At 53.0% G+C, this 23,115-nt stretch overlaps 1 protein-coding gene across 3 annotated transcripts; it reads left to right on the plus strand.

The window, feature by feature from the left end:
- The first annotated feature begins 444 nt into the window (after window positions 1-444).
- Ubac1 (UBA domain containing 1) lies at window positions 445-23,115 on the plus strand. Of its 3 annotated transcripts, none has more exons than XM_047524518.1 (11): window positions 445-767; window positions 5,442-5,562; window positions 6,694-6,767; window positions 10,359-10,466; window positions 11,572-11,674; window positions 11,941-12,049; window positions 13,232-13,454; window positions 16,697-16,783; window positions 17,481-17,619; window positions 22,605-22,716; window positions 22,900-23,115. In XM_047524518.1, exons 1-11 carry the CDS (start codon window positions 630-632, stop codon window positions 22,904-22,906), a joined length of 1,221 nt encoding a protein of 406 aa, XP_047380474.1. In that variant the 5' UTR covers window positions 445-629; the 3' UTR covers window positions 22,907-23,115. The 3 variants fall into 3 exon arrangements, with proteins under 3 accessions (XP_047380474.1, XP_047380473.1, XP_047380475.1); XM_047524517.1 differs by having other exon boundaries at window positions 22,910-23,115; XM_047524519.1 differs by having other exon boundaries at window positions 22,605-23,115.

Below are 23,115 nucleotides of genomic sequence, written 5' to 3' on the forward strand. Positions count from 1 at the left end.
GCTTTCAGTGACTCTGCACTTTGCCTGCTACTCTGTGACTTCTCAGTTCTTCGGGACACCAAGGACCTGGGTCCCAATTCACACCCTGACGGTAACAGTATCTCCAAGATAAACAGAAACAGGTGAATTTCATAATATATTTCACTTAGCCCATGGATCCAAACGATCACCTCAACGCGCGGTCAACCTACAAACAGAGGCGCTTCACGTCCCTTCTAACTGCTCCAGAGCGGGAGTTCGCTCCGCCCGAGCCCTCCGCCGCCCCAGAGGCTCCGCCGCAGAGGACCACAACTCCCGGCATGCACACGGCGGGCCAGAAACGCACTTCCGGCGCGCCGGCAGGAGCGAGCGCCCGCGGAGAACCACATCTCCCGGCATGCCCCTGCGTGCCCGAGCGCACTTCCGGCGCGGCGGCGACCGCGCGCCCCCGGCGGCTGCGGCGGCGGCAGCCAGGCTACCGCTCGGGCGGCGGCGAGTGACGGGCGGCCGGGCCGACGGGAGCTGGGGCGGGGCGGCGGCGCGGCCCAGCGAAGGAGCGCCCGGCGGCTCGGCCCCGCCCCCGCCCCGCCCGCGCGCCCCGGTGACCTTCACGGGCTCGGGCGGCGGGCGCAGGCCCGGGCGGCGGCGCGATGTTCGTGCAGGAGGAGAAGATCTTCGCGGGCAAGGTGCTGCGGCTGCACATCTGCGCTGCGGACGGCGCCGAGTGGCTGGAGGAGGCGACCGAGGACACCTCGGTGGAGAAGCTCAAGGAGCGCTGCCTCAAGCACGTAAGGCCCGGCCCCGCGGACCCTCGCCCCGGGCCCGGACCCCGACCTCGGCCGCCCGCGCTTCGGCCGTCTCCGCCGGGAGCGGGGGCAGCGCCAGCGCCTCCCGCTCCTTTGCTCAGTACCCTTCTTGCCGACTCGAAAACCTCTGGACGCTATTTCTGAGCCCAGCCGGTCGGTGGGCGAGCGCCAGCCTCCAGGCCAAGCGCTTTACGTGCCTCCCGCATTTAGTTTCCACAGCCACCTGGGGGGTGGGATAGCCGCAGATGGGAAAACGGAGTCCGGGAGAGGGAAGCCCTGACCCAGAGCAGAGCTCCTGGTTTTCTGGCGTGCGTGCTTGCTTGCTGTTGGGGTGAGGCTTTTGTTTTTCAGTGGCTCCAGCAAGAACTGAGAGTTAGTGTGGGCCCCTTCATTAAGAGGTTCCTTTCCTGCCCCTGCAGAGCCAGCAGCTTGGAGCGATTTCCTGTGGCTTGCCCGCCAGCCTGGGGTTGGCTCCTAGCTGGAGTCACTTAAAATAGCGCCACAGTGGGACAAGAACTGTGGGCTCCTGCTTTTTCTGCGGGGTAAAATTGATTTAGTGGGTAGGTCCAGGACAAGGGTCTCCTCACCGGGAGTACCACTTACTGAAGTTTATTCACAGGAAATACTTCTTAGATAGTTAGCTCCTCTGGGTTGCTAATTTTTGGAATGAGTTCTTGGGTCTTTGCCTTTCAGTATAAGGTCAGGTGAGACATCTGTCCACCTCTCAGGCCTGGTGGCCTGCACTTGGTGATGTAGTGTTGCCTGGTAGAATTTAGGTTCAAGGTGGCCACAGCTTTTTAGTGGGGCCTTAAGATGAAAAGTTACATACTTAGTCACCAGGTTGCTTGCACTAAAATATGGCTAAGTGTTGTCTCTCGAGGTAAACTTCAGTTATTATTGTAGTAACTGCTTGCAGATAGTGCTTTTCACCCCTCCAGTGCGTCTCATTTTGTGGAGCTGATCTGTAGCTGCGGAGGCAGGAATGATGAGACCCTGCCTTCAGCCCTCTGGAGCGCAGTGGTCGTGAGTGATGGTGAGTCTTCACCTCTAGAAGCTGCTGGTGCTCAAGGGCAGGTGTGCCTGGAGCGCTTCCTCGATTTCCTCCTGGCCCAGCCTGTGTGATCTTGCTGTCTGAAGACAACCATGCAGCATGAACGCAAAGGCTGGGGACCCCGTGGGCCTCTAGGCTGTTAGTGTCAGTTGTTGTTGCTTCTCTAGTCTTGTGTGTTTAAAAACCTCCCTTGGTCTGTGTCCTCCCACCCAGGTTGGGCTCCTTGAGGACTCAGTTAGTAGCCCCCAACCAAGGCCAGGCTCAGAGTGACCACAAAACAAACGTGAGGATTAGAAATAAATGAAAACTTATTAATTCAGAGCTGCTTAGACATGGGATGTCACCTATACGGTGTGGCATTTAGTCTAACTCAATAGTGGTATGGAATTGAATGACCATTATAGTAGTACTTTATGAAGGGAGAGGGCAAATGATCCACAGATACTTGCTAATAAGTTTCAGGAGCACTTGGGGTTAATTAGACAGCCAATTTCAATATGCTGATTGTTCATGTTACTTATTGTTCTAGTTGGTATTGCTATTATATCATTTGGGATTTTTTTCCCATCATTATCCTCCTTTCAGTTGAGATTTCATTCCACTCTGCAGCCTCCCCAGGAGTGGAAGATCTGAGCAGCAGGGGAATTCCACACTGTGAGAGACAACATAGACCATAGGACTGGTGGGCTGTGTTCTCAGAAAGTGTCCCGCCTCCATCCCACCATTCTGCAGGCAGAGTCAGAATGCGGTAGTCAGAAAAGAGAATTCTCAAGTTTTGCATTTGAATGTTCCCAGAAAATAGCTGCAGCATGTTGTATTGCCTTGGCAGCAAGACCTGGTGTCTTAGCTTTGCCTTGCTGCTCCTGCTTTCCTGTGCATCTTGTGCTCCTGGTGGGTTTTCCGTCCTCTTTCCCCTTTGCCTTAAGAGGGATGGTGTGGATATAGCTCCTGTCCAGAACTTTTTCAAGTTTTCTGCTGTATTAAGGAGGGATTGTCATAACTTTTTTTGGAGGGGAGGGAGGTACTGGGGAATGAACCCAAGGGCTACATCCCCAACCTTACTATTTTTTATTTTGAAATAGTCTCACTAGGTCACTGAGGATGGACTTGCAGTCCTCCTGCATCAGCCTTCTGTGTTGCTGGAATTACAGGCATGTGCCACTATGCCCAGCTTATCAACTGTTAAGGAGATGGATAGCCGTTGTCACCTTTCCCTTTTTTGTTCTATTCACAGTGATTTCACCATGGTTGTCTCTTCCATTGTGCAGTCCTGGGTAAAGGGGAACAGTAAGCCCTTGTCTGATAGGGGTTAGTAATGTTAAAAAAAGTGCCACACGTGTGGCATGGTGGAGTTTTCTGTGATACCAGGCTCAGAACAGAGCACCATTCTTGCTAGAATAGCTGCTGAGACTTCCCAGATCCTGTCATTTTCACATGACAGCATCAGGTGTGAGAGAAGCAGAGGGGTGGCTCCTCTGGGGAGGCCACTGGATGCACAGGGGAGGTGGGCCTCCCTGCCCCAGGGGTGGCCTCTGTTGGGGGTTTCTGCTGCTGCACCCTGGCACATGCGACAGATAGAAGGAAATGGTCTTGTGTGGCATGGGTGATCCATGCTTAGTTTTGACCCTAGTGTGCAGAATAGTTTTTGAGGAACCAGGATGAGGATTTTTTTTTTTTTTTAAACTCTGTTTCATAAACTGACTTGACAAATCAGCTAGAATTAGTTGTGAATTTTAGTACTATCAAGAGGCACACACGATATTCTGGGAGCAGAACCTTTGCCAAGTTCAAGGGAGGTGTGGCTTCTGTCCAGCGTCATCAGAGGAGAGAGTGCAGCCTGCTGTTGGCTGGGTTCCTCCTCCTCCACTCTCAGGCCAGTCTGTGAATCTGCATTGACTTCTGAAGTCTTCAAGATACTGTTTTTAAAGCTGTTTTTGGTCCTGGAGGCCGACAGACATTTTAGCTACTCTTAAAATGATGGTGTTGACTGAAGAATGTGCTTCTGTTTCGCATTTGTCTGTCCCGAGTATTTTACGCCTCTGGTAGCCAGGGAGGTTGCAAGCAGGCCTCCAGTGGGGTCTGCCCATAGCTTCCTGACACATCCTGGAAGGCCTGGAGGACCCTGGCACCCTGAGTGTCCAGGTGCGCATGTCCTGTAATGGCGCACAACCCCCTTGCAGACCAGGCCATGCACACAACTTGCTGCTGGGTGTTCAGAAGGCACCCAGTAAACTGTCTCGCCTGGCTTCTTGGGCTTCTTCCTTTCCTGCTTTTTAGATAATTCTGCCATCTAACCCTGGGGGATCCATAGGAGTAGGAATATAGTTGAAGCCCCTAGCTTCATTCTGAATTTTGGGGGGCCTCCAGCCTGGGCTCTGGAAGTGTCTACATGTTCGGATCTAAAGTATAGAAGTGCCACCCGCCTCCCCCAGGCCAGAGTTCTGGCTCATGGGTGTGCACAACTGATAGGTGGGCACTGTCTGTGACGTGTGGTGCTGGTGGACAAGGATGGGGTTGGGATGCTCGGTTACAGACCCTGGTGAGCATGCTTGGCCCACAAACAGGCATGGTGAACTCGCGTGGTCTTCATGGTTTGTGTGGTCAGCATTGCAGGGCCTGCTGTGCGTGGTGGCCAGTAGGGCAGGACTTCTGTGATCCAGTGGGTGTGTGTATCTGGAGTGTGGCCCACTGCTGTGCACAGAGTGGAGCCTGGCTAAGTAAGGAGAACATCTGCCTGGCCTCTGCCAACTATTAGCTGTGAGATATTTAGATGATATTTTAGGATTGGAAGGATCTTGGGAGAATCTGCTAGGGCTCCCTCCTGGAGCATGGAGTCTGGCCATGGAGGCGGCGTCTCAGGATGTCTGGAAGCGTGGCTGGGGTAGCTGGGTGTGCATGAGGACTGTGCTCCTCTGCACGTGGCCTGCCCTCCCTGGCTGGGTGAGGATGTCGGGCCCTTCCTCCCTCTGCTGCCCCACCCGTGTGTCTGAGTTTCCAAGTGACATAGACATGACTGTGTGCTTGTTGATCCCGTGAGCTGCCCCAGGAGGGCCGGGAGCTGTGTGCACAGTGTGGCTGTCACTAGTGGGCTGGAGGCCAGGCTGAGGCCATTGTGCTCAGTGCTGTCCTGGGGACTTTATGGCTCCCTGGGCAGGTCCTGGTCCTTGCCTCTGGGAACCCATTTTCTTTCCTTGCTGTCCTCCATGCCCTTTCACGAAGGAAGGAACTAAGGAAGAAAGAAAAATGAGTGCACAGAACATACCTGAATCTCTAGGCTATCGGGAAACAACAGACTTATTTTCACTTAAAAATTACTTTCCAGACTAAGGAGCTGGTCTGGGTTGTACCACTTACTAGGAGGTGCTGCGTGTCCAAGCTCAGGAGTCTGTGGTGGGTGGGTGCTGAGGTCATAGACCTGGGATCATGCATCCTGGCATTGCATCCAGCCTCTGGAGACCGGATTCTTTGATTTCATCTCAGCTCTAATGGCTTAGCTAGTAAGAAACTAGTTGATTCCCATGCGGCCTGGGATATTGGGTCCTGCGTTATTGGCTTTATGACATATTTTCTATTTAGATACGTGTTATTTGATTTTTCCCCCCCAGTGTGCTCATGGGAGCTTAGAGGATCCCAAAAGTGTGACCCATCATAAATTAATCCATGCTGCTTCAGAGAGGGTGCTGAGTGACACCAGAACAATCTTAGAAGAAAACATCCAAGACAAAGGTAAGCATCCTTCCGGGAGGTGGTGCCCAGAGTCCATGGAGCATGGAACCCAGGAGCCAGAGGCTCTGCCAGCATGATGTCCCAGTTCTGAGTTGGATATGAGTTGGGAAACTGGGTCTGCTCTGTTTTATTTTCTTTTTATTTAAAAAAAAAAAAAATGTTATGATGGTGTATTTGTAAAAAAAACAGCAGAAACCACCAGGTGTGGTGGCGCATGCCTATAATCCCAGCGGCTCTGGAGGCTGGGACAGGAGGATTGAGCCCATTTCAGTGAGACCCTGTCTCTAAATAAAATACAAAATAGGACTGGGGATGTGGCTTAGTGGTTGAGTGCTCCTGAGTTCAATTCCTGGTACCCCCAACCCCCGAAAAGAAGATAAAAAGAGCAGAAACCAGAGTTGAGCAAGCAGCAGACACCTGAGAACCTAATGTGGACTTTATTTTAATTCCATTTCAAAGCAGAACTGACTCTGGAGTGTCTGCAGGTTTTACCTGTGGGCTGGGAGTGGCCATTGTGGGGCTTCAGGCACCCCGTGCCTGTGTGCTTATGCACACACCCTCTGCATCGCTGGCTGTGTGGGGCATGTGGGGAGGAAACCCCATGGTTCTGTCCATGGTTCTGTGCGTCACTTCAAATAGCGACCTTAATTCTGGAATTCTGTTAAGTTGGAAATACTGGAAATATTGACCACAGACTTCCATGGAGCATGATTATCAAGCTCATAGCCAGGTGGATTGTGGCCTGGCCAGGCATCAGGTTATCGCTCGGAGGTTTAAGAGCAAACTCTGCAGCCTCACAGAGTTTTTCGAAACTGAACCCACGAAAATGAGAACATTTGAGAGATTCCCATCAGTTCTTTGTGTGCTCATCAGGACTGTACTATGTCTGCCTCCTGGGCCAATGGTCACCTGTGGTCACCCTGGATGAGCAGTTTGCTGCTCTCCAGGTCTGGGAGCTGTGTGTCAGCCAGTGTTTTGCACACATCATGGACACTGAGAGGGGATGGGTTTGCTGGTTTAAGAGGGACCCAGAGGGAACCACGGCTGTTGTCCTCAGGGCATCTAGCACCCTTTATTCCACTTACACTGTGAAACTCTTCCAGCTTGATGTGAATGTTCTTTTTTCCCTAGATGTCCTATTATTGATTAAAAAGCGTGCTCCAGAGCCACTTCCTAAGATGGCTGATGTCTCAGCAGAAGAAAAGGTACGTGTCAGTTTACAGCCAGAGCGCTCTTAGTGGAAGTCTCCTGTGCTTGAGACTGTTATGAAGCTTTCTCTGTACTAGTTATTCACCAGCCAGATCACAGCCTATGTGGCTACGAGGGATTCTCGGTCATGCTGAGCCTGTTTAGCTGACCTCGGTCTGTCCCTCATATGTGACCAGTCCCAGAAAAGCTGGCCCTGTGGTTTTCGAGATGCAGAGGGGTCCAGCTTGTGTTCTTCAGGTACAGGTCAAGCCTGTGCTGCCATCCAGCTTACCCTCTGCCCTTTCCTTTCTCTCAAGCGGCCAGAGTGGTCCAGCAGAACAGGGTAGGACCATTGCTAACAGACTCCCCCAAGATAGAGCCCAGGCTTGTGGAGAGGGGGTACCGCTGTTCTGAGAGGCTGTGTTTTGCCTGTTCATGTTAATAGAGTGGATTTATAATCTGTTTCTTCCCTTTCACATAGGGGCCTTAGGAAAGCTGTAGGTTATGGACTAGTGGCTGTCCCCAGAGTGTGATCCTTAGGTATCTTCTGGTGAGAACTGTTTTGCAAATGGATCTTTTTCTGCTCTTAACCCAGACTTGCTACCTGACTGTGCCTAGCACAAAGCAGTCCTGTCTTAAAGGGCAGTCACCTTCCTTTAACAGCTCTTATCTCAAGGGGCTAGAGTTTCTCACTCCTGCCTGGGAAGCCCAGGAACAGTGTTCACCCCAGAGGATGAGCAGGCCAAACTCTTGGGGCTGGGTCCATGACCTGATAGCAGATGAGCTGTTTTGGGATCTCCTCTGGAACCAGGCATGTAGGAGGAGTGCACCAGGCTTCGGGCCCTCCTTATCTTTAGCTGCACCTGGCCAGGGTGTGGGCATAGGCAGGCAGCATGCAGGCAGCCTGCCCCACCCTTTTCCAGTGGACAGACCTGGGCCTGCCCTGGCTTGTCCTGAGCCAGGCCTGCTTCTGAGAACTGTTCCAGGCCTGTTGTTCTCAGATTACAGTTTGGACTGTTGGTGTTCAGGCTCAGAGGCCTGGAGCCCGTATAAACAGTGGGGTTCTGACCTGCCCCACAGTCCCCCGGCAGCCGGCTTGAAGAATGCAGTGGAGTTCCTGAACCTGCTCATCCTTCTTCACGTGTTGGCAAAATGAAACATATGCTAATCTTTAGTTTTATGGATTAATTTTTCCAAGTCGAATAACACATATATCTAAAAAGTCACATAGTTCTACAGATCTTTTAATAAAAGCCCGTAGCTTGCTGTCACACCAGAAATACTACCTCTCAAGATGCTTTCAGCCATTGTCTTTAGTGGCCCTCTTCCTGATTTCTCAGTGGCATACAGGTGTTGTTGTTTCTTGAATTGCCAGTTTAGGCTGCTGACTCCTTAACAGCAGGACGGAGCCCCCGCGCTTCACTGCTCTTCCCCCAGGGGTCAGAGCAGAGGATGTCAGTGGTTCCGTTATCGTGGTTATTTATTTACAGGTAGTTTTCTGCCATGAGAAGGCACATTGAAGTAGGGCGCTAGCCTGGCGTGTGCAAGGCCCTGGGTGCATCCCTTGGACTCGCCCGACATGATCATCTTTTAATATGGCTGCTTTTCCTGGAGTTAATAATCACCTTGTCATTTTGCTTTCTGCTTAGATTTTTTTTTTATCATCACTTCATTTCCTTGACAGAATTGGTGAACCCTCTGAAAATTTCCCTCTAGGAGCCTCTGCTCCCTGCATCTGTCGTATTGTTCACTCCTGCCTCCTACACAGCCAGGTCTTCCTGCTTCTTTCTCCTGTGTTAGAATCGTACACAGGTTTCCTGTTGCCACCTAACAAATGGCCATAGATTTACCTCCTTAAGACAACACTCTTCTCTTGCTCATGGTTCATTAGGTCAGAAGGCTCCACTGATCTCTGTGCCTGGGGTATCTAGAGTTGGAATCAAGGTGTCAAAGTACTGGTTCCTCCTGGGGGCTCTGGGGAGTGCCCTGCCTCCAGGCTCTCTGGTCCCTGCAGGCATGGGCTGCGGCCCCATTTTCTTACTGGCATAGGCTGGCCTCAGCTCCTGGAGGCAGACTGCACTCCTTGGTCGATAGCCCCTCCATCTTCACAATCTGCCACAGTTTGTTAGGGATTGAATCCCTTTTGCTAGAAGGAACCCTGTCTTTTGTAAGGGCCTTTGTGTTTAGATCAGGACCACCCCAGATCATGCTTCTCCTAGAGTTGGCTGTTCACCGGCTGAAACCCTAGCCCTCGGTGGACCCTTCCATGCCCATGCCCCCAGCCGTGCAGGGATGCCCCCGGGAGGGAGTGCAGGCTGGTGCACTTCTGCTTGCTGTGGAGTGGAATGAACATCTCAGTTGCCTCCCTGGTCTGCTGGAGCCTGACTTGCTTGTGTCTGGAAGGGAGGTCTGTCTGAAGGCCTTGTGTTCCAGTGGCCTGGTGTGGACTGAGCACCAGCAGGGCACGTTCCCTGCATGTCATCTGCCTTCTCGCTTCTCCGTGTGGTTCCTCTTGGCCCTGTGGGTGCCGCTGGTGTTGGGGCTTTACTGCGTGCTCCAGGTAGCTCTGTCCTTCACTGTGCCTGGCACTCTGACTCTGGAGATGGATGTTTGAGTTCCAGGCATCAAGTGCTGGATCCCTTTTGCTGATTTCTGTCCTCACTTTGTGTGCAACTCTGACTTGTGGCTGGCGGGCCTGCTTCCTGCAGGATCCCCTTCCCTGTCTCCTGTATGCTGTGCAGCTCGGGTCGGCGCCCCAGCGCCCACTGACGAGCGCGACTGCTGGCCGTTGGTGCTCAGGTGCCCACTTTGCTGCTCTTGTACTTTCCTGTTCTTATTTGGACTTTTGTGAGAGCATCTTTGATGCTGCCCCTGCACCTGCCCAGCTGTTCTTGCCTGTCTCTTGCCCCGAGAGGCCCTGGGAACCTGTTGCTCTCTGTGCCTGTGAGGCTCACTGTGGGTGCAGTCCCAGCCGTCTTGCCCACTTGGCCCACAGCTCTACCTGTCCTGCTGGTTGACTGATGCGAATAGTGCCAGGGCTGGACCTCCTGACGGCATAGGCGGGTGCTGCTCCCTCCCTCCTGGGCCCCTGTCCCTGGCTCGGGACTCTCAGGATCAGTTTCTGCAGGGAGTGGCTGGCTGAGCTGAGGGCTGGAGGAGTGCCCCTCATGGCTCCAGAGCTGGTGCCCTCTTTGGCATCCTCCCTGGAGGTTCTGGGGAGGGTGGGAGGCCTGCTCTCAAGTTCTCTGCATTGGGCTCTCAGCCGCCATCTCTCCTAGCTTGTTTGCTCCTATCCCTGTGTTCTGTGCGTGTCCGCCCTCCTGGTCCTTCACTCTTACCAGGGAGGCTGTTCTGTCCTCCAGGCTCCTCTGAAGTCCTTGTACCCCGCCTGCTGCATCTGGCGGTGGCTGCTCTGTGGCACCACCACGCCACGGAGGCCTTGTGTTCCTGAGTCCCTCCTGTGCTCTGTCCTCGGGTTGCGCACAGAACTCCAGAACCCCAGCTTGCCAGGGTGCATGGCTGTAGCTTGGGCAGAGACAGGCCCACTGTGCAGTTTGATGCCTTTATATTCCTGTGCCCACCTGTGACTCTCATCACTTTCTGTACAGAAGAAACAAGAACAGAAGGCTCCAGACAGAGAAGCCATACTTCGGGCCACAGCCAACCTGCCTGCCTGTAGCACGGATCGGGCCGCAGTCCAGACCACCATGAGGGATGTGAGTGCTGTCCCAGAGCGGGGTGGGGGCTGTGCTGAGCACCTGGGAGCCTGGGAGAATTCTTCAGAAGTGCTTGGCACTGGACACCCTTTGCAGTCCTAGCCTTTCTGGAGGCTGAGGCAGGAGGATCTCAGGATCCAGGCCATCTTGGGCTTCTTAGGGAGACCCTGTCTCAATAAAGAAAAGAAAAAGTGCTTGGGGAAGCCAGGAAGGGAATTTGGGAAATCTTTATTACTTTTGCAACTTTCCCATCAGACTCAGATTATTTCAAAATAATAAGTTTAAAGACACCTGGGGATAGGACTGAAAACCCTGTGGTGTGTTAGGTCTGCCCTTTGTGTGGTGAGGCTGTTAGGGAGAAGCCTGAGTGCTCAAGTTACTTTGGGCCAGAAAGTTGTAAGTTAAAAGACAAAAGCGTTTGCCATGCCTGTGTGGATGATGCAGGCTTAGGGTGTACTCACGTGTCAGCGGGGGCAGGTGGCCAGCCTCTGACCTCATACCATCAGCTCTGACCTGAGTGCTCTTGAGACCCTGTCTGCTTTGTCCGCACCCTCTCTTGGGATCTCTTCCAGAAAGTTCTTTGTCACCCAGGGCAGCAGGCATGAGTGTCCTTTCCCTCTGTGTCCAGCCTGGGAACTCACAAAGCCTGGGCTCGTGTCGGGGCGCAGCTGGTCTGATCCCCAGACCTGCCCTGGCTGTAGCTGATGCGGAGGGTCAGCTCCTTTGTTGTCAGGCTGTGGCCAGCCATTTGTGCTCTGGGCAGGTAGAGCCATCAGCGCAGTCCCTCTTCAGCAAAGCCTCTAGCCCTGGCTGACAGAGCCTTCCTCGTGGCCACAGGCTGAGCAGCACACTCTGCTCTTGGGGTTCGGTATGTGTGTGCTGGCCACGAGCCCTGCTGTGTCCATGTGTGCTCAGAGCCCTTCTTCCTGAGGGGGCCTCCTGAGGAGGTGTGGCTCCCAGCCCAACCCTCCTCTCGGCTACTCAGGACTCCCTGCGGGGAAGGCAGCCTGGTTTGGATTCAGATTTGGAGTGCTAGGACAGGGGGCGCTGTGGGAGCTCATAGGCTCATTGACTTCAGAGAAGTGATTTCTTTTCCCCACTGCAGTTCCAGACAGAGCTCCGGAAGATCTTGGTGTCTCTCATCGAGGTGGCACAGAAGTTGTTAGCGCTGAACCCTGACGCAGTTGAGTTGTTCAAGAAGGCCAACGGTACGGGCAGAACCCAGACAGATTGCATGACTCCTTCCCACCCTGCTTACCTGCTGCCTCAGAGGACACACTGCAGCCCTGCGCACGAAGCTGGAGAAGTCAGGAGCCGCGCCTGCCTCAGTGGGCGTGCACAGCGAGAGCTGGTGCTAGAGCTCAGCCTCTGAGGTTTCAGGAAGTCCAGAAGCTCTTGGTGTTGCAGTTGTGCCTGCCAAACTCTGGGGCCTGATAACACCCCCTGACCTGGCCCGTCTCCTCTCTCCCCACAGCCATGTTGGACGAGGATGAGGACGAGCGAGTGGACGAGGCTGCCCTGCGACAGCTCACGGAGATGGGCTTTCCTGAGAGCAGGGCCTCAAAGGCCCTTCGGCTGAACCAGTACGTCAGGCCCTTTCCTCCTTCCTGAGATGCCGAGAGCTTGGTCTTGTGGGCCTCCCGGGGTCACATCCTCTCTGCCAGTCAAGCTCACTTCACTCATTGGATCTTTTCCAATACATGTGTGTTTTTGAGGAGGCCCCTGTAGGTGTGCCCCACAGATAGCTTAATTCATTATCTCAAAGTGTGTTTTTATTTTGTTTTTTGGTACTGGGGATTGAACTCAGGGGCGCTCAACCACTGAGCCACATCCCCAGCCCTATTTTGTATTTTTTTTAGAGATAGGGTCTCACTGAGTTGCTTAATGCCTCCCTTTTGCTGAGGCTGTCAAAAGGGAGGCATTGAACTCGGGATCCTCCTGTCTCAGTTTCCCAAGCTGCTGGGATTACAGGCATACACCACCATACCCAGCTTTTTTTGTTTTTGTTCTTTGTAAGTACTGGGGATAGAACCCAGGGCTGCTGTACATTGAGCTCCATCCCCAGCCCTTTTTCATCCCTTCAAGAGTCTTCCTAGTTGCCTAGGCTGACCTCGAACTAGCAATCCTCCTGCTTCAGCTTCCCAATTACCTGGGGTTACAGGTGTGCACCATTGTGCGTGGCTCAAAGTAGTGGTGTATGGTTTTGAACTGCGATCTTGCTGTGTTGCCCAGACTGGTCTTGAACTCCTGGGCTCCAGCATCCTCCTTCAGCCTCCTGGGTAGCTGGGACTGTAGGTTTGTGCACCACTGTACCTGGCTAGCTTGAGTTTTAAATTCTTTCCCTGCTCTGGGGAGTGTAAGTCAACTGACAGACCTGTTGATGTTCACCATGCCCTGTTACAAGAGCTGCGTCAACCCTGCTCCCAGCAGGGACCAGGACTCTTTGTCGTACTTCTTCAGAGTCTTCAGAATCATGCTTGCTCAAATCTGACACAGAGCCTTCGTAGAGTGGGGTGGGCAGAGGCAGTGTCCTGTGCTGTGCACCTGGACTCACCCTGTGTGTTTGGTACCCTTGATTTAGAACACGGGGTCTGCATGGAAAGAGCCTTGATGGTCAAGGCAAGGCTGTGTTCCTGTCCCAAGGGGTCACCTGCTGCTGCTGCTGGTGAAGTTGCCTGAATAGCAGCGTCCTTTCCGTGGTACACGTGGGATGGGGGTGCTGTTGACTGGCCTGGAGAGTTAGAAAGTCTCTTGTCCCCTCTCAGCATGTCAGTGCCTCAAGCCATGGAGTGGCTAATCGAGCACGCCGAGGACCCGGCCATTGATGCGCCTCTTCCAGGCCAGGCCTCACCAGCAGCTGCGGGTGCTGCAGCTGCCACTCCAGAAGCTACCGCTGGGCCTAGCGAGGGGGATGAGGAGGCCCGGGACGAGCTCACGGAGATCTTCAAGAAGATTCGCAGGAAAAGGGAGTTCCGGGCTGATGCTCGGGTATGTCTTGTGGGCCACGCTGGCTGGTTTGTCCTTCTGCCGTGGCTGTGAGGAGGCTGTGGAAATCTGGGGAACCTGCCCAAGGCCACTGTACGATGCCTTCATGGGGTCCAGGTGACTTCTTTCCTCTCAGTGGCCAGTTGACATGGGTCCTCTCCTGGGTAGGTGGTGTGGAGGTTCCTGTCCAGCTGTAGTTGTCAGCCAGCCACACCTGCTATGACCACAGGGCTGGGTGGTCAGTGCCCAGAGAATTGGGGCATCGTGTGGGCTGGTGGACTTGTGAGCAGGGACCTAGGATCTGGGACATGAGGTTGTGTGTGGCCTGGGTGTGGTCTGTGGACTGGCTGCCTGCCACCTTGTGCCTCCCTGTTCCGTGTCCTTATCTTCCTTTTTGATTAGTGTCTTGAGTCTTCCTGACCCTGTGTTTTCTTTCAGACTGCAGATTGGTGTGCTCTGAGTTCTCATTCTACCTGCTATCTAGATTATTATTATTGCTTTTTTGGTATTGGGGATAGAACCCAGAAATGCTCTAACACTGAGCTGCATTCCCTGCACTTTTTATCTCCAATTTTTATTTTGGGATAGGGTCTTGTTAAGTTGCTGAGGCTGGCCTCAAATTTGCAATCCTCCTACCTCAGCCTCCCAAGCTGCTGGATCACCATACCTGACTTTAAATTCTTGCATTTGGTGTAGATTGTTTGTTCCATTGGAATCACATGGCCAGGTCTCAGATGTCCACACAGGGTGATTCTGAGCAGGGCCTTGGCTAGGAGCCAATCCTTAGATCTGCAGTCCTGGTGGGACCATGGCCACATACTGACTTCCCTATGCAGGCCAACAGAGACCAGACGTCTGCCCCTCCCTTCTGGCTGTGCCAGGGTCTCAGTGCCCACTCCACTGTACCTCCAGTGGGCCCAGGTCTGTCTGCTTTCTGCCTAATGGTGCCCCCTGCCCCCAGGGCAGCCCTGCCCCACTTGTCCTCTCACTGTTAGACTTTCTTTTTCTGTCTCTGTCCCTTGGGGATTCCCTGTCATGTGAATTCGCCTGTGCAGTTAAGTCTTTTTGTTCTGTTTTGATGTAGCATTCCTAGGATTAGCAAACATCTAATGGTCACAGCCCTCCAGGGAGCCAGGTCCATTTCCAGGTCCTGTGGGGACATAGCCTGGCTCTTGGGCTGGTCCTTGGCTCTGTAGGCAGGTGGGCTGTGTCTTCTCGTGTCTTGGTCCTGCCTGGTCCTTTCTGGTTTGCTGCTGTCAGTGCACTTTCATTCCTCTTTTCTCAGCCTTTTTAAGGTGCAGGTCTCCTCAGTTTACTGTGCTCATTGGCTCAGACGCTCTTCCGCCTTTCCTGCCCTTCCTCTCCTGTGCTGGAACCCTGCTCAGAGCGCCTTCCTGTGTGGCAGCGTGAAGGCTGGGGCTCCAGCACAGCTCGCCAGCCTGTCTCTTGCCCTCTCGTTCCTGCCTCAGTCCTAGATCAGGCAGGAGTCCAGCAGGGCTCAGGTGTTGGTCACTCTGAGAAGGGACTCAAGGCACAGCGGCCTGTGCTGCTTCCTTCCCAGCTGGGGCTGGGACAGCCGCTGCAGGAGGCACAGGGCCACAGAGGCGCCAGCATAAAGACTCTCTCTGCTGCTGCTGCCGCCGAAGGTCCTTCCTGTTGGACTGGGCTGGAGGGCAGAGGGCTACTGAAGTGTCAGTTGGAAGTGCTGGGCCACTATTTTGTGTACTGAGATGTATGTGAAGAGGGAAAATGAATTTTACTGACACAAACAGAGAAGGCCACCCTGTGCTTGAATTCAGCTCTAGCCTGCAGGCTGTCTGCTGAAGATGTGTGGCGTGTGCTCTTCCCCTGAGCCACCCAGCTCATGTCTTGTGACTTTGACATCCACATGCTGTGCAGTGGGTGCTTCTCCCAGTATTTGCTTTTAGACCCTGGAGTTAGGAACGGTCCAAGAAAGCAAAGGAGGTAGACCATAAGCAGAACAGGGAGCTTCTGAGTTGACCATACACCATCCGGCCAACCTGCACCCTTCCTGCTTCTACTCTCCCCTGAAGTCCTTTGCTGTTGGTCCCCTCGAAACCTCTATGCAGACGGGACTGTAAGTGGACAGCACGTCCCGGGGCAGTGTGTCATGGTGTCAGGGAGTGCTGCAGGGGCTGCTTAACACTATGAGAGCCTGAGCGAGGGGGTCAGGGCCTTCAGAGGGTTCGGAGAGACCCGTGAAAACTAGATGCATGCAGCCTTTTTATTTTTTGCAAAATTGACCCTTCAAACACTGTTTCAGAGTTGAGTATAAAGGATGTATTTTCTTGTTGCATCAATTTTGTCTTGAAAATATGCACTCTCCCCAAACATTGAAGATTAAGTCCTTGTTCATGGCGAGAACAAGCACATTCACACTTAAGAGCCTGATTTGGTATTAGATGTTAGGTTAATTTTAGTTTCTTTTTTTCCTAAGATATCTAAATACAGCCCTCCTGCCTTTTTTTTTTTTTTTTGGTTTTGGAACTGGGGATTGGACCCCAGGGCTGCTTAACCATAGAGCCATATCCCCAGCCCTTTTTTAATTTTGGGGATGGTTACTGGGGATTGAATCCAGGGGCACTCAACCACTGAGCCATATCCTCAGCCCTGTTTTACATTTTATTTAGAGAATGTGTCTCACTGAGTTGCTAACACCTTGCTTTTGTTGAGGCTGGCTTTGAACTAGATCCTCCTGACTTAACCTCCTGAGTACCGGGGATCATAGGCACATACCACTGCGCTTGACTAAGGCCCCCTTTTTAACAAAGTACTGACATTTCTGTCTCCATTTAAGTTGGATTTATGAACTTGACCTTTCTCTGATGCTGCTTGTTGGATAACAAGGCCTCTGGGGTGAGCTCCCTGGAGGTTGCTGAGGACGGTGTGAGCCACACACTCACTGGGACAAACCTAAAACGTTTGAATACTGGCTGGCCTGCCTTGGGCCCATGTGAGTGCTGTCTGGCTCAGCCACTTCTCCCTGCACCAGCTGGGTTCCCTCAACACCAGCCTGGGCCCCACTCACTGCATCACAGCTGGCAGCTCTTGGGCATTTGCTGTTGGAACCAGTGTGCTCTCCAGTGAAGCTGTATGGATGGAGCACTGGGCGGAAGGTCCTTGATGGTGTCTGGGGAGCTCTGCTGAGGTGCTGGTGATGCCGGCAGGGCTCACGGGGCTGCTCCTCCCGTGCGTGGCATGACTGGCTCTGTGGTTCCCTCCAGGCCGTCATTTCCCTGATGGAGATGGGCTTTGATGAGAAGGAGGTGATGGACGCTCTCAGAGTGAACAACAACCAGCAGAATGCTGCCGTGAGTACCGGGCAGGCGCCTGTGTGGTGTCCCCACTCGTACATCAGCCATGTGCTGCGCTTTGTGGCTCCCACACATGATCGGTCATGCAGCTTTTCATGTGAAATGTTGGGGCAGATGATTCAGATGTTATACAGTTATGAAAATACTGAGAAAATTCTGGGCCTTGCCTTGCTGAGAAGGCTGCCTGTGTATGCGCACCCTGTGGTGGAGGAGCATGCATCTTGCTAGTTTATTGGTGAAACAAACTAACATCGAGTCCCATCTGTGGACTTCTGCTGGGTGCTCTGTCCCAGGCAGGCTCAGTGGTGACCTGGGGTTCCCCCACTTGTGGACAGAGTTGAGGCAAAGACAGCTGAGACAGGTGATGAGAATGTATGACCAGATGGACTTCCAGCTTGTTGACTCTGGAGAAAGGCAGTCATGCCGGGTTCCTTCCCTAGAACAAAGTGGGGTGTTGGGGGCTCTGCTAGCACCCATGTTTGGTAGTCAGACTGCTAAGAAAGCCAGGCTGGCAGTTCTTCTCTTTGAACTGCCTGACGTGTAGGCCCTGCATGTGCTGGGCTTATTCACGCTGGGTTCCTTACAGCCAGAGTGGCCACAGAGAGCACAGCCAGAGAACTGGGGCCGCCAGCTGCCTTCCTCCATGTCGGCGGTGCTTGAGGCGCTAACGGTTGCTCTGCTGTTTGGGTTGCAGTGCGAGTGGCTGCTGGGGGACCGGAAGCCATCCCCTGAGGAGCTGGACCAGGGCATCGACCCCGACAGCCCTCTCTTTCAGGCCATCCTGGACAACCCGGTGGTGCAACTGGGGCTGACCAACCCCAAGACGTTGCTTGGTACGTGTGCCTTCTCTGCCCTCACTCACGCAGCGCCTTGGTGCCTGCTGCCCAGATTGGCGTCCTGCAGGCACTGCTGCCTGAGTCCCTGGAGGGCCGGGGAGTCGGGCTGTGGGGGATGGGCAGGTTCCTGCAAGGGCGAGTCCGGGTCGGCAGCGGCTTGAGTAGGAGCAGACCCAAGGAGGTACAGTTTTTACCTTTGCCTTTTGTTTACAAGGGATAACTTTGTTAATTTACTTCTGTTGTGATATATAGATATGTGCAAAAAATGTATGTGTTTGTAATTTTAAAGACTAACAAGTCCAGCTGGGCAGTGTGGCACGCCTATAATGCTAGCGAATCAGAAGGCTGAGATAGGATTGCAAGTTTGTGGCCAGCCTCAGCAAGATCCTGTCTCAGAAAATCAAGAGGACTGGGGATATAACTCCGTGGTTAAGTGCCCCTGAGCTCAATCCCCAGTGCCAAATAAAAATAAGTCTGATAGCCACATATCTGCCATTTAGCTTCAAAACAGTATAGGTATCCCTTGGCCTCCCTGGGATTGGTCCCAGGACCTCCCTAGATTCCAGAGTCCACAGGCGCTCAGTTTCCTTACACACAATGGCACATCTTCCACACTCAGTGGTCTCTGGCTTGCTCACAAGCCCTGTGCCGTGCTGTGCTACCTGAACTGTCGAGGCTTGGATTAGGAGGGATGTCTGGGCCTTTTAGTACACAGTTCTTTCTCTTGAGTATTTTTGACCCTTGTTTGGTTGAGTCCATGGAGGCTGAGCCCCATGGAGACCCAGCCGTTGTAGGCCCCTAAGCCACGGGGCGCCATGCATCGTTGTCCTTGGCTGAACTGCAGAGTCTTGCCATGCTGTGTTTCCCCAGCAGTCCAGCAGGTCCTCCTGCTTCTGTGGTGACCCTGCCAAGGCACCTGTGTGACCTCTTGTGGCCAGTTGTGTCGCCCAGCGCTGTGCCACGTCGGTTCCCTCTTCCACCATCCATGGTACCTGGGTTGCTTTCCACACATGGTGCTGCTCTGAGCCTTCTTGGCCCCGCGGCTCCCTAGGGGCAGCAGCCCTGGGTGGCCATTGGGCGAGCCGCCTGGTGGACAGGAGGGTATGGTAGAGCCTGTGGCCACTGCTCCCTGGCCTGAGGCGGAGCTCCCGTAGCAGGACCTGGGCTGCCAAGGGCTGCTGCTTGCTTGGCCCCTTTTCCCGTGGGGCTGTTTTCTCCCCACATTGTTTGGAAAGCCCTTCAGGTCCTCACTTTTTTTTTTTTTTGGTACCAGGGATTGAGTCCAGAGGTGCTTAATCACTGAGCCACAGCTCAGTCCTTCTTTATTTTTTAGACCTAAGTTGCTGAGGCTGGCTTTGAACCTGCGATCCTCTTGCCTCAGCCTCCCGTGGTGCTGGGACCATAGGCGTGGCCACCATTCCTGGCCCAGCTACATGTTTCAGGTGTCACTTTGTCTTAGACTTCTTCCCACCAGCTGGTGAGCGTGAGTCTCCTGTTTTGACAAACTAGAACCTATTTCTTTCCTGTCATGACCCTTTGAGAGAAAGCTGAGGAAGGCCTCTCCAGCCTGTGTGTCCCAGAGCTTTGCGCTCTCTCCTCTGGTGCAAGACCTATGTGTGACGTGAGGGGACTTTCCTTCTTGCCATTTCTAAAATGTGAGGCTGTCTTTAGGGAGTTCATTATTCCTCAGTGGACCCTTTCACACTGAACCTGTCTCCCCATCTCTCCTGCTGTTTGTAAACCTTAGGAGATTAGCATGTGCTGTCCTGGGGTCTGCCCAGGGCACATTTTCCAGCGAATTTTCTTTAGGTGCTTCACTGTAGATGTTGCTGTGTCTGGGTTGGTTTTATGTCATATCCAGTCGGATAAGGAGGCTCTGCTTTCTCTCTGGTCTGGGTGCTGAGTGTCTGGTGTGACCTGTTGAGACCCTGGCTGGCTGGCCGATGTTGCCACTTCCTGCCGTTCCTGAAGCAGCTGCCCAGAGTGAGCACTGTCAGTCTGCACGCAGGGCCTCAGTCAGTGTGCTGAAGTGGGCGTGTGGGCCACTGGTTGTCGGGGGCAAAGTGTCCACACTTGGTCCTGCAGGACTGAGTTGGTTGTGGTAGTGGGCTTGTGGCTCACTGCCTGGAGCTCTGTGCAGCAGGGCCAGGTGTTGTCCCTACCAGACCCATGTGCCAGGCTTTGCAGTGCCACCGTGCCGGCTGCTCTGTGTGTGTGTGGGGGGGCTGTCTCTGTCAAGCCTGAGTTAAACATTGCTGATAGGAATTTTCAAATGATCTTTATGTTTCAGAAGAAATACAGTGTTCAGAATAGCGAATGTGGGAACTGAAGGGAGGATTGTGGAAGCAGGTTGGAGCCACCTTGCAATGCCCCTCACAGTGGTGTGTTTCCTTCTGAGGCTTGGTGGCCCCTGTGCCCGGGTGGCAGAGGTCTCCAGTGGCTTTTCTTGTGCCTCTTGCTTTCATATCAGTTTGATGCCCTCTCTTTCCTTACAGTTTGAAAAATAGCACATTTAAGGGGCACATACAGTTGATTCTGGTTTTTAGATGTTTTTAAGTTATTTTAAGCAAATATTGTTCCCTTATTTCTGATCATCTGGATGCTTTGGGGCCTATTTCTGCAGAAATCTCTCTTGGGACCCATTGTTTGGGTGCAGTTCGTGTTTCCCAAGGATGAGCAGCTTGACATCAGATGGCCAAGGTGGCGACTGGCACACCTTCAGCTGCTGCTCTACCAGCCAGTCGCTGGTGCCACCAGCGTGGTCCCCGTGTCCATTCAGGAGAGCCAGTTGCTCTAACTTGCATTACTCCCCCTCCCCACACTAGGGATTACAACCAGGGGCTCAGCCACTGAGATGTGCCCCCAGCCCTTATTTTTTATTTTGAGATGTGGTCTCATGAAGTTGCTGAGGCTGGCCTTGAGCTCACAACCTCCTGCCTCAGCCTCCTAGCTGCTGGCTACCATGGCCTGTGCATTCACAGTGCTTTTGCTTGTTAGTGTTGTACACGTTCAAGGGGCTGTTTGCAGCCCCTGTGCATTGCCATGCATGTCCAGTGTCCTTTCAGTTGGGTGCTCATCTTGGAGCTCCATGAATAGCTCATGTTGCGAGCTGCACCTTTCCTTCCCTGCTACCGGTGTGGTGATGAGACACCAGGACCTGCGGGTCCTCAGAGGATCCCCATCTGCCAGTTTATCATGTGTGACTCTGCACGCTCCTGTTCAGCACTCTGGTTCTTCTGGAGCTTATTTTTCTGTTGCGGGGAGGCAATGGGAAGTGAGGTTCCCTATTTTTCTGTAGTGGGGAGGCAGTGGGAGTGGTGTACCTAGTCCTTGCTTTCTGTGTCAGATGCCACCCTGACCTCAGAGTGTGTTCTCACAGCCCCGCCATGCCTTTCTGGAGCCTGAGATTTTCACCTGGTTTGCATAAGATTTTGAGCAATACATCAGCGATTTGGTGCTGGGAGGTCATCGTGTCTTGCCTGACGCTGAGGGGCTGCGGGTTGCTGAGACTGAGCATCACTAATGGGAAACTAAATGCTTCAGATTTTGGAGCATTAGGGATGCTTGACTGGCGAAGCCTCTGCAGATAACTCTAAACCCAAGCCAGGTGTGGTGGTGCCCGCACCTGTAATCCCAGCAACGGGCTGAGGCAGGAGGATCTCAAGTTCAAGGCCAGCCTGGGACTAGGGGTATGGCTCAGTATCAAAGCTCCCCTGGGTTCAATCCATACTATCAAAAACAACAAAACAAAACAAACAAACAAACAAAAAATATATATTTTATAAAGCTGGCAGCCCTAAACCTGAGCCATTTCTGGTCCCAGTACTCCAGATGAGGACTACCCCCGCTTGGTTTTTTCCCTCGACCCTTGGATGTGGACATGGGTCATCCTTGTTGAGGTGGCCAGGCCTGACACAGGCCATCTGACTCAGGCAGAGTTGGGGTGACTGTCCTGCATGGCTGGGTCATTGGACTTTTTGCCAAAAGGTGGCCCTGGCTTTGGGAACAACTTTATAAAACTGTTGAGAGTCAGAGTTTTGATAGTGAAGAAGTGCTATGTTATATTTTTGGTTTTGCCTGTGTGTTTGCAGTGCTGGGCTGCACAGGGCCTTGCACAGCTGGATGAGTGCTCGCCCCGAGCCCCACCCCAGCTCTTCCATTACCTTTTTGATGTGCTGGGTTTTGTTTTGTTTTGTTTTATTTTTTTATTTTTGTAGTTGTAGATGGACACAGTATCTTTATTTTATTTGTTGACTTTTATGTGGTGCTAAGGATTGAACCCAGTACCTCACACATGCTAGGCAAGCACTTTGCCACTGAGCCCCAGCCCCAGCACCTGATGTGCTGTTTTTTAAAAGATAATTTTCCAAAGATTAAAAGTTAGAATTTTCAACTCAGTGATGCTTAATTTGCAGCAGGACCTTTGTGCCTGCGTCTGTTATTTTCTTAGTGCGGGGTTGCAGGCCAAGATGATTTTTTGCATCTTGATAGTTGCTGCCAGACGCTGTCCAGAGGCAGGGTGCTGTGAGCCACACCCTGCTGCATGGAATAGCAGCCTTCTGTTATCAGATCTGCCGTTTGGGTCACCATTGATACTGTTTAGTGGAATTTTGGTCTGAGAATTAGCGTCGGCAGTGAGTTTTTTGTTTGTTTGTTTTGTTTTTTTTGGTTCTGGGAATTGAACTCAGGGGCACTTAACCACTGAGCCACATCCCCAGCCCTTTTTAAAATTTTTATTTTTTAAAACAGGGTCTTGCTAAGTTGCTCAGGGCCTTGCTAAGTTGCTGAAGGTGGCCTTGAACTTGGGATTCTCCTGCCACAGCCTCCTGAGCCACTGGGATTACAGGTGTGCACCACCCCTCCTGGCTTTTGGCAGTGGTTCTGTGTGACCCTTTCCTCTTTAAGAGGCTGTCACGAGGAGTGTCACCCTGATGCTTGTTGGCTTCTGGGAGCTGGTGCTCAGCTTTACTGTCTGTCCACAGCATTTGAAGACATGCTGGAGAACCCACTGAACAGCACCCAGTGGATGAATGACCCAGAGACTGGCCCAGTCATGCTGCAGATCTCTAGAATCTTCCAGACGCTGAACCGCACGTAGGTGGCATTGCCCCCTTCACCTGTCCGGCTGCAGCAGCCTCCCTAGGCACAGAGCAGAGGGCAGGGGGCCTTGCCCGGAAGGTGCCCTCAGCACCAGGCCTGGATTGCTAGCGGCCCAGCTGCTCTCCCTCCCTGACCTTACTGCCTACAAACTCCTGGACGGTAAGGCCACGTTCTTAGCTCCTGACAGGTGTTCACAGGAAGTGGCTGTTGCGCTGCAAGCCAAGCGACGGCCTCCTCTCCAGAGTGCTGTAGTGGCTCTGAAGTGTCGACCCCAGGCGTGGGCTGTGGAGTCCGCCTGTCATCTGAAAGAAGGCCTGCTGTAGTCCAGTGTTGTCACCTGCCCAGAGGGACTCTCAGATGGCTCCTTTAATAATAAAGCCCTTTCCTCTTTTC

The sequence above is a fragment of the Sciurus carolinensis genome, chromosome 14 (genome assembly GCF_902686445.1).
Source record: "Sciurus carolinensis chromosome 14, mSciCar1.2, whole genome shotgun sequence".
In the NCBI taxonomy this organism is placed as follows: Eukaryota; Metazoa; Chordata; class Mammalia; order Rodentia; family Sciuridae; genus Sciurus; species Sciurus carolinensis.